This window comes from Alternaria infectoria (assembly GCF_024043175.1).
Source record: "Alternaria infectoria strain BMP 0036 chromosome Unknown scaffold_4, whole genome shotgun sequence".
In the NCBI taxonomy this organism is placed as follows: Eukaryota; Fungi; Ascomycota; class Dothideomycetes; order Pleosporales; family Pleosporaceae; genus Alternaria; species Alternaria infectoria.
In genome coordinates this window covers 1,338,004-1,355,867 of record NW_026250693.1, presented here as the reverse complement: position 1 = coordinate 1,355,867, position 17,864 = coordinate 1,338,004, and the positions used below count along the sequence as shown (strand labels likewise).

At 52.5% G+C, this 17,864-nt stretch overlaps 5 protein-coding genes across 5 annotated transcripts; 4 read left to right on the top strand and 1 right to left on the bottom strand.

Moving 5' to 3' along the window:
* Positions 1-1,174: 1,174 nt before the first annotated feature.
* On the top strand, positions 1,175-2,301 carry J4E92_003463 (uncharacterized protein; the record flags this gene model as incomplete). The annotated part of the gene is made up of 2 exons (XM_051494860.1): positions 1,175-1,676; positions 1,733-2,301. 2 exons carry the CDS (start codon positions 1,175-1,177, stop codon positions 2,299-2,301), a joined length of 1,071 nt encoding a protein of 356 aa, XP_051355153.1.
* A 5,962-nt stretch (positions 2,302-8,263) lies between these two features.
* On the top strand, positions 8,264-8,894 carry J4E92_003462 (uncharacterized protein; the record flags this gene model as incomplete). The annotated part of the gene is made up of 2 exons (XM_051494859.1): positions 8,264-8,521; positions 8,577-8,894. The coding sequence occupies 2 exons, from the start codon at positions 8,264-8,266 to the stop codon at positions 8,892-8,894; spliced, it is 576 nt and encodes a 191-aa protein (XP_051355152.1).
* A 998-nt stretch (positions 8,895-9,892) lies between these two features.
* On the top strand, positions 9,893-11,675 carry J4E92_003461 (uncharacterized protein; the record flags this gene model as incomplete). Its single annotated transcript, XM_051494858.1, has 4 exons — positions 9,893-10,256; positions 10,307-10,731; positions 10,783-11,567; positions 11,618-11,675. The coding sequence occupies 4 exons, from the start codon at positions 9,893-9,895 to the stop codon at positions 11,673-11,675; spliced, it is 1,632 nt and encodes a 543-aa protein (XP_051355151.1).
* Positions 11,676-12,406: 731 nt separating this feature from the next.
* Positions 12,407-13,115, bottom strand: RPS8A (ribosomal protein S8A; the record flags this gene model as incomplete). Its single annotated transcript, XM_051494857.1, has 3 exons — positions 12,407-12,941; positions 12,990-13,058; positions 13,111-13,115. 3 exons carry the CDS (start codon positions 13,113-13,115, stop codon positions 12,407-12,409), a joined length of 609 nt encoding a protein of 202 aa, XP_051355150.1.
* A 2,782-nt stretch (positions 13,116-15,897) lies between these two features.
* J4E92_003459 (uncharacterized protein) lies at positions 15,898-16,937 on the top strand (the record flags this gene model as incomplete). The annotated part of the gene is made up of 2 exons (XM_051494856.1): positions 15,898-16,070; positions 16,121-16,937. 2 exons carry the CDS (start codon positions 15,898-15,900, stop codon positions 16,935-16,937), a joined length of 990 nt encoding a protein of 329 aa, XP_051355149.1.
* Between the last annotated feature and the right edge of the window lie 927 nt (positions 16,938-17,864).

The window sequence follows — 17,864 nt, the reverse complement described above, 5'->3', positions numbered from 1 at the left end:
GTCTCCATCATACACGCTACTCCAACGCACTCGCAATCAGAACCCTTACGACCGGATATAAACAGCAACATCAACAGCAACACAGAACAGAACCATATGTCTACGGAAGCGATCATTGGTATCATTGGCGTGGTCGTAGCCCTCTTAGGTATCGCGTCTACGCTAGCGTGGTCGAAGCGGATGAAGTCGCGCAGCGGACCGCGTCGCAGTTCTACCCCAGACGGTATGCACTCATGCCGCGATCGTATCACTTCAAATGTCGACGAAGCTAACATGGAAGTTCGTATTTAGAATTGATACATTCCAAGCATCCGGCGTATGGCCTTGCATTTACACCATTGCAATCTGCCAGTACCTGGGGGTGCACAGCTAGCAATGGCGAATATACACCATCGCATGAACAGTATTACCATGTCTACTATGAACGGTTGACGGTACGAAGCTCGGTGAAATGATGGGTGACGAGATGCTCGGGGAGGCACGATTCCAAGATTCCTAGGTTGTTTCAGCGTCAAGAGCAGTGTTGCATTTCCACAATTCTACCCACTGTATTACTACAGCATTTTATCAGCCTCATTTGAAGATTACTGCACCCTCACCTCTACCGGGTTTTAAGCGTTTATAAGAAGCCGATGCTACGTACAAAGTAGGCTACATTGAGCGGCGAACGGCCCATCCGCTGCTGATCTAATCCAGTCGTGTGCGGAAGCAGGCGTGGCCTTTGTTGATGAGAAGGCGGAAGAAATTGCCGTCGCGGGGTCATTTGCCATCCATGGACCGCTGCACCTTCTTCGTGCACGGTCTTGCTGCCGGATCTCCGCCTTGACGCTGGCGTATTTTACCACCCAAAACCTCCTCCGAGCCCCGCTCAGTCCTGTTGGCACCTGTTTGAAGCACGCCGCCCGCATGTTCCCCACACTGGCGTGCATTGCATTGCGAAAACCTCCTCCGAACTTCATAGGAACGCTGTCTAGCCAATCAGAGGCCGAGCCGAAGATGGACAAAACACCTACGAAAACCTCCTCCGAAAGGCACGAGAATTAGTGATCTGCCCACAATTCGTATAAAATGTCTTCCTCACAGCGCTCACTCCGCGCTCACTCCATTCGACTACCTCTCTCTTTCTTGCTATCTCAAATATCAAGATCTTTGCTCATTTCCCCATCGCTTCAAGATGGCTCCTCACAGACTGCAAGTCGCTGTTGCCGGTCTCGGCCGCATGGGCGCCCGACACGCTTTGAACATCTTGAACAAGACCCCCCGCGCTGAGCTTGTCGCCGCCTTCTCTCCAGATCAACAAGAGCTCAAATGGGGCAAAGAGCACCTCGAGCCATACGGCGTGACACTCTACGACGACTACAAGAAGATGCTCGCGCACAAAGGTCTCGAAGCTGTAGTGATCGGCACTGCAACCTCGGTACATGCTGAGGAGACTCTCCAAGCTATCGAGAAGGATCTACACGTCCTTTGCGAAAAGCCTCTCTCTACCAGCGTTCAGATCTGCCAAGATGTCGTCGACGCAGCTGCGAAGAAGCCTCATCTCAAGGTCATGTGCGGTTTCTCACGGCGCTTCGATGACAGCTACCAAGATGTTGCGAAGAAGATTGAAGAAGGCGCCATCGGCAGACCCACCGTTGTTCGATCACAAACTTGCGACAGGCAACACCCCGACCCAGGTACGAAATGAGACAGTCCATATCTCGATAAGCTATGTACTAACCATCTCGCCTAGACTTCTTCGTTCAGTACGCTGCATGGTCTGGCGGTGTCTTCGTCGACATGTCCGTGCACGACATCGATCTAACTCTATGGTACTTCGGCTCCAACGTGGTACCCAAGTCCATCTCCGCGAACGGTGTTGTCGCCATCCTGCCAGGCCTCAAGCAACACAAGGACTACGACAACGCCGTCGGTATCGTTGAGTTCTGGGACGGCAGAATCGCACACTACTACGCCTCTCGCATGATGACGCACGGCCAAGAGGATGTCACCGAGATCATCGGTACGGAGGGAAAGTTGACTGTCAACCTCAACCCCCAGAAGAACTTGGTCAACTACTACTCAAAGGCCGGCATCACCCGAGAGGTGCCCAGCGACTATTGGGGCCGATTCGAGCCTGGCTTCGTTAAAGAAGCGAATGAGTTCACCGCGGCGTGCTTGGATAACACCCCGGTACCGTTGGAGTTCCAGAACGCTGTCAAGGCTGTACAGATTGGAGCATGGTTGCAGGAGGCACTCGTCAGCGGGAAGCAGATTCGATTTGACGAAAGCGGCAAGCGTATCGACCGCGCAAACTTGTAGACTGGACATTTGCGTCGATCAGATGGAGCAGCTACAGTGAAACACTTACGTTTCCGTTTACCAATACCACCGCACTTCTACACCGTACATTAGCTCTACCTCGTCTTTTGTTAATGCAAGCTTGCACACATATGCGTGTCGCTTTCTTCTCTCGAAGTCTTATCATTACCTACCTGGTGATCGCATATGCTGCAAAGCGACAGCTTATAATGTTCTCGAAACCTGCGACGTGCGAAATCCGCTACCTGCCTAGATCGCTTCACCACATTCAAAGAAAGCTACAAACACCCTGCAGTCTACATCAGTATTAAAACAGACTTTGGTAAAATCTTAACGCAATGTAGACTTCTTGGGTACTTATTTCTTGTACCTGCTGTGGGTTGCTAGGGCTGTGCACCTAGTTAATCTTCCCCTAGTTTAATGTGGCTTGTGAGTTTACCCCTCTTTCAGCTTACTACCACAGCCAGTGACAGACGTCCTGCAATCTAACGCCATGCCAGCACTCAGCCCCATACTGTAGGCTGTGTCTCTTATCAGTCCTGTCGTCCCAGCTAGCGAGGCGCACCCATCTCAACCTTTCGAGATTACTTCTGCTTGATTTTCCACCTGAACTTCTTCTAGAGCCCTCTACCACAACTTCGAGCCCGGACATGTGCTCGTGATGTCGGGCCTCCCCTCCAAACTGATGTCCGTCTTCTCTGCGACCAACGAGAACTATGCTGCGCTAGCAAATATCAAGTTCGATTTCTCCCTCGTCAAAATGGAAGCGCCAATCGAGTTTAGTGGTATTGCTTCCGGGCTCTCTACCAGAAGACGAGTTGAGGCTGAAGAAGGCCCTTCTCACAAGACAGCACGTCGGCTGGGGGCTTTGTTCGAAGATGTTGTGCCATCCACGCCAAAGCTGATATCTGCATACGGGCGGCGAATGTCGGAGATCATGAATGCCTCTGGAGTCAACGACATCGGCGCTGGTCAGCATGGACCGTTCGAGCCATATGTTGGAGCGGATGTTACGACTCTCTGGGCTGCGGCAACATCTGGGATACCGGCTCTGGGCGTGTATCTCCTCAGTTGCCTATTGGCTCGCGCTTGGGACGCGAAAGTAGCTACAGCAATATGGGTAGAGATAGTTGCAGCAAGAAAGATCGAGATCGAAGAAGGACTCAAAAGCAACGGCAACGTGTCTGCCACCTCGCTCCTTGGTGCATGCCAAGACATCACCAGAAAAGACCTTGCTTTGTGGGACAGTAGTGCAAGAGCCTGGCTTCGCAGAGCGGACAACTCGAAACAATTTGCGCAACGTCAACTGTCGCTCATTGTTAAAAACATCAATACTCCAATTCCCGGGGGTCCTTCAACCTACGACCAAGTCATGAACGTGTGGAAGCGATCAATGCTGGCTGTCGAGCAATTTCTGTCCGGTAAACCACAGGACATCATCGATGGATCGGTATTCGTCGCGTTTTCTGCGTGGCACCTCTACCCAGATCTAATCGTGTTCACACCTGAACCCAAGAAAGTTGAGTTTAAAGATAAACTCGTCCCTTCCTCTGGAGTAGGCACTGTTGGTGTAGAGCATAACCGGAGATCTTCGGAAGGAGAAGGTGTGCAATGGTCACTAGCACTATCACACCTACAATATTATGGCGCCCCTGTGGTAGTCAGCAGCAACCAGGAAAGTTCGAGAGTGACCTTTCGTCAACTACAGGTCGTCGCCTTCGGGGGTCTGCTTGGGAGATGGAGGGTCAGTCCACGGGACTATACAAGAGTAGCGGAATGGTTCATTCTCCTGTGGTCTCGACTGGGAATGTCGGAAGAAGACGTGAAAGAAGGCAAATCCTCTGAATTCGGATGGCTCCTACCTTTTGTAGTGGCAGCAAGTCAGCTTCTAACTACGAACGATCAAGATCGCAAACGTAACGAGACATTGTTGAAACACGGGACCAGGAGAGCAAAGTTCTTCTTGTCTGATCAAGAGCTTACCCCTTCGCCATTCTTTGGTCTACTCAATACCCTAGTAGTGTGTGGACTTCAAGAAAAGCTCGACGCTGACTCCGGCATTGCTTACCTTCGTGCCGTAGCGGAGAAGCTGAAACTAGACGGAAGCGACGCAATCATCTGCTACGCTCACGACGCTTCAAATAGACACTTTGCTGGAGCAATCGACTACTACGAACTTGCCACGGTACAGAAAGCCGAATCGGACAGTCATACGACATGGATCTGCCCGAATATCGTCGATCCGAAGTTTCTAGAAGACAGAGTAAATTTCATCGCCGGTCGAGGTGAGCTGTGCATCCGTTATGCAACCCGGCCAGACTTCGATGGGAATACTACTCACTTCAGATGGGCGGATCCGCCACTACCCTACCAACCAAACTATTCGACCATCGCGCGTCGCCATGAAGATGAGTGTCGCCAGTCCAAGAAAGCCAAAGTAGAGATCGGCTTCGACGCTATTCTCGGTGATTCGCGTCTGGGCCTGTTTCTCCAGAGCGAGGCGCGTAGTGTAACGCGTAGAGGACGCGATCCATTACGGTCTTATCAAGAAGAGGCAAGACTCGAGACCATGAAAATAGACACTCTCTCGATCTCGGTAGAAAATTTCAAAGAAGCGAAAATGCAATCAGCCCGATTGAGAGATTACATGTGTTCTTTGATACACCTCAATGAAGAAGAATCGATGTACAGCTCTCTCCGAGCCCCGGGGGTGTCATTGTTCTTGGGCTTCCACAAGTTTGATCTTGGCTTCAGCAAATCGCTGTATGCTCTGGAGTCAGCTTCATACGTGTACACCGACCTCGTCCATGCTACAATCTCGTTGAAACTGATAACCCTGCATCTATCCGATTCTGCGTGGTTCAAATGTTTGTTCGACAGATGGAAGATTCGGGGCAATAACTCAGATCTCCGGTTTGATGGAATGCCACTTCTCACCTCGTTACGAGCTCCTTTACCCGATCGAAACGAATCGTTCGGCTGTATAGCTCTTCTTGACTCGGGAGTGGTCGATCTCGTTCCCGAAGACTTCAGCCATGCATTTGCTTTATGCTCAGAAGATATAATTTACGTACCAGCAGTTGTATTATCCGATCCTTTCATCTCAGTAGCAGACCATGAAATGAGAAGTATCACAGGTAACATTGGCCGCCAAGGCATCTCGATACTCGTCTCACCTGTCGAGCCACGGATACGCGAACTCAGCAACAACTATGAGCTGGTATCACACGAGCCATACGACTTCAAACGCGAAGACAACTTTGGTGCAACCTCATTACACCTATCTTTCACCGACTGGACAGTCCCCCTCGCAACCGAAGACACGCGCATGATAGATCATGATGCTCACGCAGTAGAAGCCGTCATATCTATCCACGACCGCGGTGTTTGGGTCGGCGACATCAACATTCTCGACGTCGATTTTCGGGATATGCTTCGGTTTAAACCAATGACGTCTTGCAAAGGAGATCATAGCCAAGATTGCGACGTCGACTACACATCTATCGATAGCTGGGAGGAGTTGCTGGATGAGCCTAATGGCGTTGGTGTTTTTAGAGCGCATGGAAATTGGGCCGCACGGCTGGCTGCAGTGAGTATCTTGTCGCGGGGTCAGATGGGAGGTTATAACTTTGGCGTTCTTGGACCTGAGCCTTTGTGTTTGAGATGTTTGGAGGAAGAACTCGAGAAGCCTGCATGGAATATGCTGGACTATGAGTCGAAGCTGCCTTCGTTTTGTATAGACTAACACGCAATTCTGGTAGATAGGTTGGCGTTGTGAGATACGCTTCGAAGATGTTGTGTTGATTTAATCTTTGGGACTTTGCGACGGCACTGAAGTGGCCAGAATTCGTGTCGCGTTTTCAACATCTACCGCATGAACACTATCATATCTTAACATGTGAGCGAACTCTAAAATAATGTAAGCTTCTAGCAAGGCAACGTGGTTAGAAACACGACACAGATTGTGGCGCGCACTGAAAAGCCGCCGGAAGGCTCCCTGCTCCCACGACATCGCCAGACTCAAGACGCCACTGCCTCTTTTTGTGCGCGCGTCGACGTTTGATTGGACCTTTCATTGGTCCGCGGTGCAGATCTCTAAGATGCATCCCTGTTGTCATCAAAACGTGCAGATGCCCCTGGCCCCCCTGTATTCGCCGCTACGGCCGTCCGTTACCTCATCTGGTGTGCTAAGGCCTGGTCACGCTCTAGCCCAACCGCGGAAGTCAGAAAGAGGCTGACAGTAGGTAGCTCTTAGACCTCTACAACAACACACTTAAACATATAAAAAGGCGGGGGTACGTGCAATAGTCTGTTCTGTACGTGCTTCTTCTCTTGTGTTTTACTCAGAATATTGGAGTGCAAAATCAGGAGACAAGGTAATGTTCTGAATTCAATTGCGAACCGTGGACTTTCGCGAGTTACTTCCAAGGGTGGGCGCCAGGCCGCGTTAGGCGGGACCCACCCAAGAGCCTGGCGTGCTGCATGTAACTGCGAGGCACTAGCTCATCCTCTCTCGCAGCACTTCGTAGGTCACCCTTCGTCGTTGCCACACCCATGGTTGGTCCAAGCGTTACATAACTATGCGCACCTGAATATGCTCTCCTCGCCTCTCCATCGTCCCTCTTCCAAGGTTGTATAGCATATTCACATACGTGACAGCATAATTGCTGATCATGGAGCCACTTATCGTTGCAAACATTATATTCCTTCAGATGGCCATTGCCAACGCCTGTTTCATTCCCAACGTACATGATGAACACACCGTCAATCAGCAACCTCCCAGTACTTCCGTTCGGGCTCAATCGGGGTGGTCACGACAAGACATCTTCACCCTAGTTAGTGTTTGCATAGCGGTATTTGGCATCTTGATTGGTGTGCTCGTCGCCTCGCCCACGTTACGTGAGTGGTTGAACAGGCCTTTCCACCGTAAGCTGAGATCGTTCTTAAGGTGACATGCCTCATCCAAGCTAATGGTTTTTCTTCACCCAAGACTGTGCGATCCATGTACGACGCAGAAGGGTACGCCGGCAGGACGAAGCTAGACGACGGTTGCAAGAGCGATACGAGGACTATGTCAGGTTCCGCGAATTCCTGGAACTGATGGGATAGCATATGACGGCGGCAGAACATATCGGCATATCGAAAGTCGATCAACGCAGGAAAGGTAGTCCCAGGGTGTTCAAAAGCGGAGCTAGCGAGGACTGTATAGGAGCGTGGAGGCGTGATGTTGGTCTGAAAGTTCTTGTTAGCTTTTCGTATGCGCAGCTCAGTGTCAGATGCAATAGTAGAAATCGATGTTCTATGCTTAGGATTTGTATGCGCGAAGTATAAACCGATGCTCGCGCAGCGTCAAGGTGGCTAGAGGTCGTGTCGCATTTTGCCGCATTCACTTTGCTAAAACCTAATCAGTACCTTCCTCCTAAGGCGATGTATACTTGTACCTTAAATTTGTTCTTGAGAATCACGACACGAGTCATAGCTACCACTGGTACGGGCAAAATGTGTTGTGTAACGACTGCCGCTGCTTGAGGCCGATCCTATGGGATCAATTCTTCGCAAGAACCTAGCTGTGGCCATGGTAATGAAGTGCGCGGATCGAAAATGGTTTATTCGAAGGTAAAGGACGAGCTCGTCACCCAGTGGATATGTATTCGAGTCTCTCAGGCAGTATCGTACGAGAATCAACAGCGCAGCACCGTAAAGTGGGAAGTGGGTAAGTACGCTGACGTCGATCCTGCTATAATTAGGCCCGGGGTGCCTGACTGTGGGGTGACTAATGCAACGTGCCGTGTGAAGCTCTTCATGAAGGCAGAATCGTGGGTACCTGTTCGGGAAGGCGGATGTACGATGATGACGATGTTCGTATTGGACGCCTAGAGTCATATATAAGAGTGGAGGGGGTGCCGGTGAAAGAAGATCCCATCTCTTAGGTACCAACAAGTACTTCGAACCAATCTTCATCATGCACTTCACACAGACCGCTTTCGCTGCCATTCTGGCAATCACGTCTTCAGCCACTGCATCACCTCTGGCGGCCCGTCAGAGTGCGCTTCAGGACTGGCAAGTCACCAGGGTGAATGTCTACACGCCGTCGGGACGCCCTGGTAGCTACCCGTGGGCTTCCATCACAGCCGACGTGACGGATCCCAACGTGATCGATCTCGGTCCCGCAGAATTCGATAATACCACCGTCACCGCGCCAGCTGGAAGTCAAGGACTTGTACGTCTAAACTTTCCTGTTTCTTACTCCAGTACGTTTGCTGATGTGTACCTAGAACTGCAAAGCGCAATGGTACACTAAGGGCGAGAACCCCCTAGACCGGACTTGGCCGTGCGATGGCACATCCGATGGCTACTGGGTCATGAACGTCCTGGAGGGAAGCGATGGTTTCGGAACTCGCGACTTCACCCTGAAGTTTACCCACGTAGCCGACGTCAAGTACCAGGGTGCGCAATACAAGGCGACGTATGAAGCGGAAGGTTACTTCACGGGCGGCCAGAACCTCGCTGGTTCATGTGGTGGAAGTGGAGTCTGCAGCTTTGGCTTGAAGAGCGAGGCGAAACCTTTCGCGATTACCCCAAAGAAGCTATAGAGGTTGGGGGATGAGAGCCTGGAAGGGATGATAGAGATGATGGGATTCTCGTAACTAGTATACCTGTGCAATGTATTAGCCAAGGTATGCTAAAGAGCCGTCCGCGAGATGAAATGCCAATCCAAACCTCAACATGCTTCCAAGAAACCTCAACTTCGCCCACAAGTCATGCGTTTAAGGGTATGGTAACCTCTTCACTGGTAGATGCAGGATAGCGTGGTAAGATATCGCCGCATGTTCTCAGGCGACACAGTTACAGTTTGTACTTTGCATGGCCTTACGATGCATCATGGTGATCTTATTCCCGTGCTGCTCGCCGTGGAGGGATGACGATCCATTGACGTCTTCGTTCGGCGATCGACATCCCCCATTGCTGCTGGAGATGACTGAGAATCATAAGAACGTTGCGCGAGTCCAGGATTTGGTGTAAGTGCCGTGGTCAGAATGCGCACTCTTAGTTGTACGCGCCATCGGAAGTGGCCGGCGAAGCTACCGGGGACGCGCTTGCTATCACGCATCAGCATCGCGACTTCCGTCAGTTGCCGGCGCACTCCGTCAGCAGCCCCAGATATCCACGCATCCCTCTGAAAATTGTTACAACGGCGATACTGCGCAGAGATAATTCGCGTCTACTCGTCGTCTAGCCCACTGTTGCTCAGGGTTTGCTGTGCTGATCGGGCGAGTTAGTGCTAACGGGCTGGGTTATCCCCGCATCTCAGCTCCGGACTTGGCACCGTCACAAGCTTGGAGCTCCCCTCCCCCGAACGTGGGCCTGGCGTTTACCATTCACGGCCAGCCGACTAGCCTGCATCAGTCTGCCGACCCAGAAGATCCTCGGCCCAGACGTCAAGATGGGTGACGTCTGTATCATGAATATATTATCTGCCGGCCGCCCAGCCCTCTCCGCACGCTGCATATCCCATTGCATTCCTCCCTCCGTACTTTGAGTACTTCGAACACATCCATCAATTGTACCAGACACATATATATATTCCACAATGGCAGCTAGCGCCGACAGTATCCTACGGGAGGTCAACATCCTCGGCGACCTCAACGACCAGAACCGTCACATCCTCAGCAAGGACGCCTGCGTCTTCCTTGCGCTCCTCCACCGCACATTCAATGAGCGCCGGAAGGCGCTGCTCCAGCGACGAGTAATCCGACAAGCTGAGCTCGACAAGGGAAATCTTCTCGACTTCCTCCCAGAGACCAAGCACATCCGTGAGAACGATGCTTGGAAGGGCGCACCACCCGCGCCAGGTCTCGTTGACAGGCGCGTCGAGATCACAGGCCCAACAGATCGCAAGATGGTAGTCAACGCCCTGAACTCGAACGTCTGGACATACATGGCCGACTTTGAGGGTATGTATTCAATCCTGATTGTGAAAGGGATGACAGCTAACCTCCACCAGACTCATCTGCACCAACATGGGACAACATGATCAACGGTCAACTCAACCTCTACGACGCCATCCGCAAGCAAGTCGACTTCAAGCAAGGCGAGAAGGAGTACAAGCTCCGCACCGACCGAACACTTCCCACACTCATTGCTCGCGCGCGAGGATGGCATCTTGAGGAGAAGCACTTCACCGTTGATGGAGAGCCCATCTCTGGTGGGCTGTTCGACTTTGGACTGTACTTCTTCCACAACGCACACGAGCTCGTCAAGCGCGGAGCGGGACCATACTTCTACCTGCCCAAGATGGAGTCGCATCTTGAGGCTAGGCTGTGGAACGATGCATTCAACCTGGCGCAGGACTACATTGGCATGAGGCGCGGAACCATTCGCGGTACCGTCTTGATCGAGACCATCACCGCCGCTTTCGAGATGGATGAGGTACGTTGAGCACACCGCCAACACATCTGGATTACACTGACTGCTACATAGATTATCTACGAGCTCCGCGACCACTCCTCAGGTCTCAACTGCGGTCGCTGGGATTACATCTTCAGCACCATCAAGCGCTTCCGCCAGAACCCCAACTTCGTCCTCCCCGACCGCGACTCCGTCACCATGACCTCGCCCTTCATGGACGCCTACGTCAAGCTTCTCATCAAGACTTGCCACAGGCGTGGCGTTCACGCCATGGGCGGTATGGCTGCTCAGATCCCCATCAAGACGGACCCGAAAGCGAACGATGCTGCCATGGCCAAGGTGCGCGCCGACAAGCTCCGCGAGGCACGCGCTGGCCACGACGGTACATGGGTAGCTCACCCAGCCCTTGCGGCTATCGCAAGCGAAGTCTTCAACGAGCACATGCCTACGCCCAACCAGATGCACGTCCGCCGCGAAGACGTCCACATCACCGCCAACGACCTCCTCAACATGAATGTGCCCGGCAAGGTCACCGAGGACGGCATTCGCAAGAACCTTGACATTGGTCTCAGCTACATGGAGGCCTGGGTCCGTGGTGTCGGCTGTGTACCCATCAACTACCTCATGGAGGACGCTGCTACCGCCGAGGTCTCAAGAAGTCAACTGTGGCAATGGACCAGGCACAACGTCGAGACTGCCGAGGGCAAGAAGGTGACCAAGGACTACGCGCTCAAGCTTCTGCACGAGCAGGCTAAGGCACTCAGCGACAAGGCACCAAAGGGCAACAAGTTCCATCTTGCGGCCAAGTACTTTGAGGGACAGGTCACTGGAGAGGACTACGCCGAGTTCTTGACATCGTAAGTTCAACACCCTCTTTGCTTGACAACACATGCTAACGATATCCCAGACTGCTCTACAATGAGATCACGAACGTAGGTGCACCCAAAGTAGCCGCCAAGTTGTAGTCTACACTTTGCGCAACCTTCGGCTTTCTTTATGTCTCTGATATACCTTGTAACCTTATACCAATGTCCAGACCATAAGAGTCTGTAACCAAAACCAATGAAGTTCATAATCCTCACAATCACTACCACTACCCAGCTTGCACTCCATATCACTCAAGCATGTGAACGTAAGCTAACGCGGCTACCACAGGTCGGTTCCCCAGTTGCGGCCTCGAAATTGTAGGCGGGCGTGTGCCGAGGTATGATCCAGGCGCTCGGATGTACAGTGTATGGACGGTAAAGATACGCTTGGGAAGAAGTGCGATTAGTCTAGAGCGGAAGAGGGGGTGACATGTGAACGGTCATTGCTCGAACAGTATATGATGAACAAACGCACAGTCGGCCCCAGCCACATCATCGGATGTATTACATGTGATATACACGGTACCCCTACGATAGCAATGTGCCTTGGGTGAGTTAACGACGTCTGATCATTCCGTAGCGGGGAAGGGTCTTGGTCATGTTGGATCGACGATGAGGCGCAATGGAAACAAGGTCTGCGGACAAGAACTTGGAAGAAAAGAACGTTCACATGAACATTTGAAACCCATGATTCGTAGTCTCGTGGTATCTAGAGAAGTGGCGTTATCATGCCGAGTGCATTCAGTGTCCCGCGACTATGCAGACCAGATACATGACTAAACACCCATTTTGACCTGACCAATGCACCGAAGAAGCCCCAAATATCACCCTTACTTCCTGAGCAGACGCTGGTAGAAAGCAAGCTCCTCGCCCTCGAGGACGTAGCCGTCGCAGCGACCGCTCTGGCCGGGACGGGAAGAGACAGCGGCGTACAGACGACCGGCCTCGAACTGCTTCTCAACAGCGTTCTCGATCTTTCCTCCGTTCTTCAAGCGGTCGGCCTGCTTCTTGGAGACCGAGTTGGACTTCTTCTTGTCCTCCTCCTTCTCACCGGCCTTGGCCTGCCTCCTGCGGCCGAGCGAAGAGCCGTAGTGGGCCTCGTACCATTGTCGGAAGGGAGCGGCATCGATCTGGACGATAGCGGAGCGGGTCAGGGTGTTGGTACGGACGAGCTCGTTGTTGGAGGGGTGGTAGACGACACCGATGACACGGGTCTTCTTGGCGATGCCCTCGGAGCCCCAGGAGAAGTTGCCGGCTTCGAGACGAAGAGCACGGAACTTGCGGTTGCCGCCACGAGTGCGGACAAGATGGACACGCTTTGTGCCAATACGGGTATTGGCAGGCTGGCGGCCCTTCTCGAAAGCCCTGAAGCCATGTTAGACATGACTAGAGAAGCGATCGGGTTATGCATACCTCTTCTTGCGGTAGTATGCGCGCTTCGCACCGGACGCGGAACGCTTGTGGCGAGAGTCTCGTGAGATACTGGCGAGTGTTAGTGGCTGCAGCGGAGTGGGGGTGAGGGAAGGATAGATACCCCATGATTGCGGTTGTTCAGAAGACGCTGTGTCCACAATCAAATTAGCCTTTGCTCTCAGTTGCAAGTCAACGAAGCCGCAGCACTGTTCCAGCTGCCCGAAACGTCCCCCGCCTTGTACTGCCTGCTGTGGGAGTGTAGATATCGAGCGACTCGCGTGCGACCATACAATCCATTGGCGGAGGCTGACGGCGGCGGAACATTCGCGGGGCAGCGTCGATGTCGCAATGCTGAACGGCTCCGTATAATCGAGTAGAGGACGTTGTGTATAGCGTACCTGATGTCGGGTCTCCTGGTGCAATCTGTGTTGTCGTTGGGGTTAGTTGGCGCTTGTCAGAAGTCGAAGAGGAAATTCACGAAACTCATTTTCGCAGCTGCGTTGGTGCCAAGATACGCTAGCAGTAAGCGAGTCCTCCGCCGCCCCATCGCTCCTGCCATCGCCAGGACATCTCAACGAACATTACCAGTACACATCACTTATGCGTGATAGTTACAAGTACGGTCTGCGCTGTTGGGAGCTCGATCACCGCCGACGCGCGTAACCCCCGACCGAAAGACAAGACGACCAGGAACGGAACACCACGCAAAGCCATCAATCACCACACCTGTGGACAGCATGGGAACGTCAGCCACAGATGGTCATCAGAAGGTTTGTCGTCTAGCTAAATTTTGAAAGGCCGCTTATCTGTCACGAAGTCGATGTTCCTCTTTCTTCGCTGCAACATGCTCCTCCGCCATCTCTATAGCTGCTAGCTACACATGGTTCGCCAAGATTGTATCTTTCTCAACGTCCACAGATGCTGCTGATCCTTTCATTGTATTGGATCGGGAGTACGGAAATCAACAGCCCCAGGAAATGCCAGTCTTTTTGCGAGAACGCGTGGTGACAGCAAGTATGATATGATGACGATCTCGCGGCCACAAGTGCTTGCGACAACAATCTCTACCGTTTGATCCTCATCACCCGGCTTTTTGCGTTGGTCCCTGAGTTCTATTAGATGTTTGACATCGAAAGCAGCTCAAAGATCTTCCCTCGGCCAACACATAAAGATCCGGTCCCTTGTGGAGCTCGGAGCGAGCGAAGCACGCACCGGCTACACGCATGAACCTCCCGGTATCACCCGTGAAAGCAGCTGCGTGATCAGGTTATCAACACTACAAAGACTCTTCCGTGCCCAGAAAGATGCGATCAGCAGGATAGTGAACGCGTGTCGAATGACCCTGGTGCGACATCGAGGGACGTTTCTAGCGAGCACCTAGAAACACCATACATGTCCTCACCACGTGCGTTCAACCTTGCATCGAAGGTTTATCGCCTGAATGGGCCCGGCTGAATGTCACATACGCCACCCGCGACGAGCGCTTCGGACGGGTCCTCCGCAACCTGCACGTTGGGTCGACAAGTCACCTTTACATTTGGGAAGTCATCGATAACGCTTGAGTGTTCAATAGCTGAGTTTCCTTGCGTCATCGAAAATGCATGTAAATCAAGCTTGTATTGAGATCCCAGGCTTGTACTACGGCTGTGTGACAGAACTTCGACGATCAAGCTCAGTCAATGTCACGTAAAGTTGCGATGAGCTGACGAAAACGCTGGAAATGACCAACACATCATGCGCATTATTGTGCTGCTCGGGCACATGGCATTTCTCCTCCAACCCTGTCCTAGAACTCCTTCGACCTGGTTAAAGACTTCTATCAGAAACCTGCGCGATCGCGATTCGTCCGTTCACAATAACCTCGTCAGTTTTGCAGGCAGCACGGGTATGGTACAGGGGTTGCGGCTCGCTAAGGTACCTGGAAGGAACCAGTCTCTGGTAAACATCCAGCCGACGTATAAGGTTGCGTTCCCGCTCCGGGTAAAGCCATCTCCGCATTCGGGCGTTTCCAATCGGCACAATCGTAACCCCAGAATCCAAGAAAGTCTAATCAATGGCAATCTAAGTAGATGTTGTGTACCACAGTCCTAGCCTTTATCTCAGTCACCGGCCATCTCCTCGGTATATGTAGGACGCGGAGATTTTGATTCATTACCTTTGATTGCTTGCTGAGATCCTGCATTAGGTGTATTGAGAAGGGTTGTCACCAGGGTGTAACGTAAGACTGTATCCTCTGTTCTTCGCAGTAACCACTTCCACATCATGGCTCTTTGAGAATACTCTGTATTTGAAGCCATCTTCATCATGTACTCCGGTGCCGACCTTCGGTTGTGTCATGTCTTGTGCCTATGTGCGACTTGGCTAGGCGTTACATCCGCGCTAGCACAGGCGGGTATGCATCAGGTGTTGGCCATCATAGGACACTAGAATCATTCGCGCTGACTTTCATACAGAGCTAGCCGACTATGGGTCAAATTCTGCCTCGGGAGTCCAGTACTCTGTGACAGCGGAACCAAGTGAGTGGCGCTGACTAGCCCAAAGTTCGATGGCTGATCTGACATGTCGTGTCTAATAGACTCCAATATTGGTGCACCCACATATCTTGCGCCTCCAGTAGACCCAACACCTCCCTCCAACGCGATACCTTCGCAGCGACCTGAACTCATTCACAGTGCTTCGCTCTCGGAGCCAAACTTCATACCCTCAACGCTAGCCCCGCCTGGAGCCATACCGACTGCACCATTGCCGATTTCGAACCCATTGCTCATTCCCACCGACGGACCGCCGACGGATGTGACGACTGTGTTGACCACGTCTCAAGGAAATGCCACAGGGACGCCGCCAATGCTGTCAACAGTTGAAGGGCTGAAACCAATTCCGCCAGCCGCAACACAGATTGGAGACCCGAATGGGCATCACGAGATCAGCGAGCCAAACTTCAGTTCTACGCGGCCGTGTCGAGGATGCTCGCCAGTGTTTGAGATACCTGCTACAGGGTGGCTGGATAACCCAGTCGGAGAGCAACATGGCTCCACTATACAAGAAGAACAGACACAAGCGGCAACAGCAGACCCTCCGCAGGTAACGATATCAGCTGGGATATCTGACATTGTTATTGGCCAAGCTCCAAGTCATGGTGACTTCGTGATAGGAAGTTCTTTTACTCTTACACCTGGCCAGATCGTTACCGTCGGGGACACACCTATTGTGGTAGAGACCTCAGAAGGCAAGACCAAGATTGTCGTGGGGACTACTGTCATCTCGCTGCAACCTTTTCAGCCTGCTATCACAGACGCGCCCATGTCGCAACCACCGGTCCTACTTCCACCAATACTCACCATCGGTACCGAAGTCGTTGCGCCCAATGCGCAGACAGAATACGTTATTGCAGACCAAACTCTTTCTCCTGGCGGCGAGCCCCTGACTATATCCGGGACAACACTCATTCTCGCACCTTCCGCGACGGCAATCATCATCAACGGCGAAACATCCAGTATCACTCCAACGTTCGGTGACGTGTATACATCCACAGTCTCAGCTGCCTTGACCTTCAAGGATCATGTGTACACGCCAAATCGCGCTGGCTACATTGTGATAAGTCCCGGCACAACTTTGGTCCCTGGAGGCGCCCCTATTACAGTTGACGGCACAACGTTGAGCCTCGAGCATAGCGGAACTGCTGTAGTCGTCCAGGGCACTACAATGAGTCTTCAACCGGTCACGACAGTCGTCACATTGACCAAGGGGCCAGATGCGCTCGGGACAGGGTCGGGTGGAGATGGCGGGAATGTCCACGGGCAGTCGACTGGCAACGGCTATGCTTACCCCACAGGAGAACCGATCATCGCGGGAGCGACACGGACTAGTAGTGCGATACCAGAAAATTGGCTGGGAGGCTTCCTGTTGCTGATATGGTGGGGTACGGGGTATCTTGCAGTCCGACTATGAAAGGGTTGGTGTATTCGCATAGATTGAACCTGTAGATGTTCGCGCGATAGATCTCTCAATGCATCCAGCGGCGTTTGACTTGGAATGTTGACCTAATAACAATTGCGCGCTGTAAGATCCGTTGGCCATTATTGTGAAAATCGTGTGTATACTTCAGGCTGGCAATTGCGGTAGCTTCATATTGATCGCGAAAGAGCTGAATGGTAGACGCTGGCGGGCGGCGCTGTAGGGTTGACCGCAGTCATCGTCGGGGGCACACCGCGAGACCCGGAGTCACGATAGTCGTCAGATGACCCCTTCGTGGCATCGAGAAAGATCTGGCAACACGATCGTGAGCTTGCAGAAAATCACTCACTTGCTGTCACACCACACCCCCTATCCACACCGTCGTCACGCGCCCCAGCGCTCACCGAACAAAAAATTCTCGTCGCCAAACCTCCAAAGGCATTTCTCTAACAGTTAACGGACATGCGCTCAAGGTAAAACACCGTCTTTACGTACAAACATCCACTCCCAGTGCAACAGCAGCGTCTAGACTAAAAGGACCGAAGCAAACTTGGCATCCGACGGGCAACTCGGGGGCGGGAAAGGGCCTGCGTGGATCAGGTACACGCCGTGGTGCGACGAAGCGTGGCAGCCAATAACAGAGATTTTCCCCGCCATACCTCCAAAGGCAGTCTTCTAGCAGCTAACGGACACGACCGAAAACTCGTCACCGCGCCTTTACACACACATGCGCCCTGCCAAAATTAGCCGCCGACGGGAAACGCTCCGGCGCGCCATCGGAAAAGACGCACCAGGGTAGGGCGTGGGCACCTCATTGTCATGATGATGGTGGCACGGACGCTCTCACGCCCTGTGAAGGTGTTCGTTGACAAGAATTCTGTGGGTTTGTCAGCCCGCAGCCAATCAGACGGCCGCATGGCC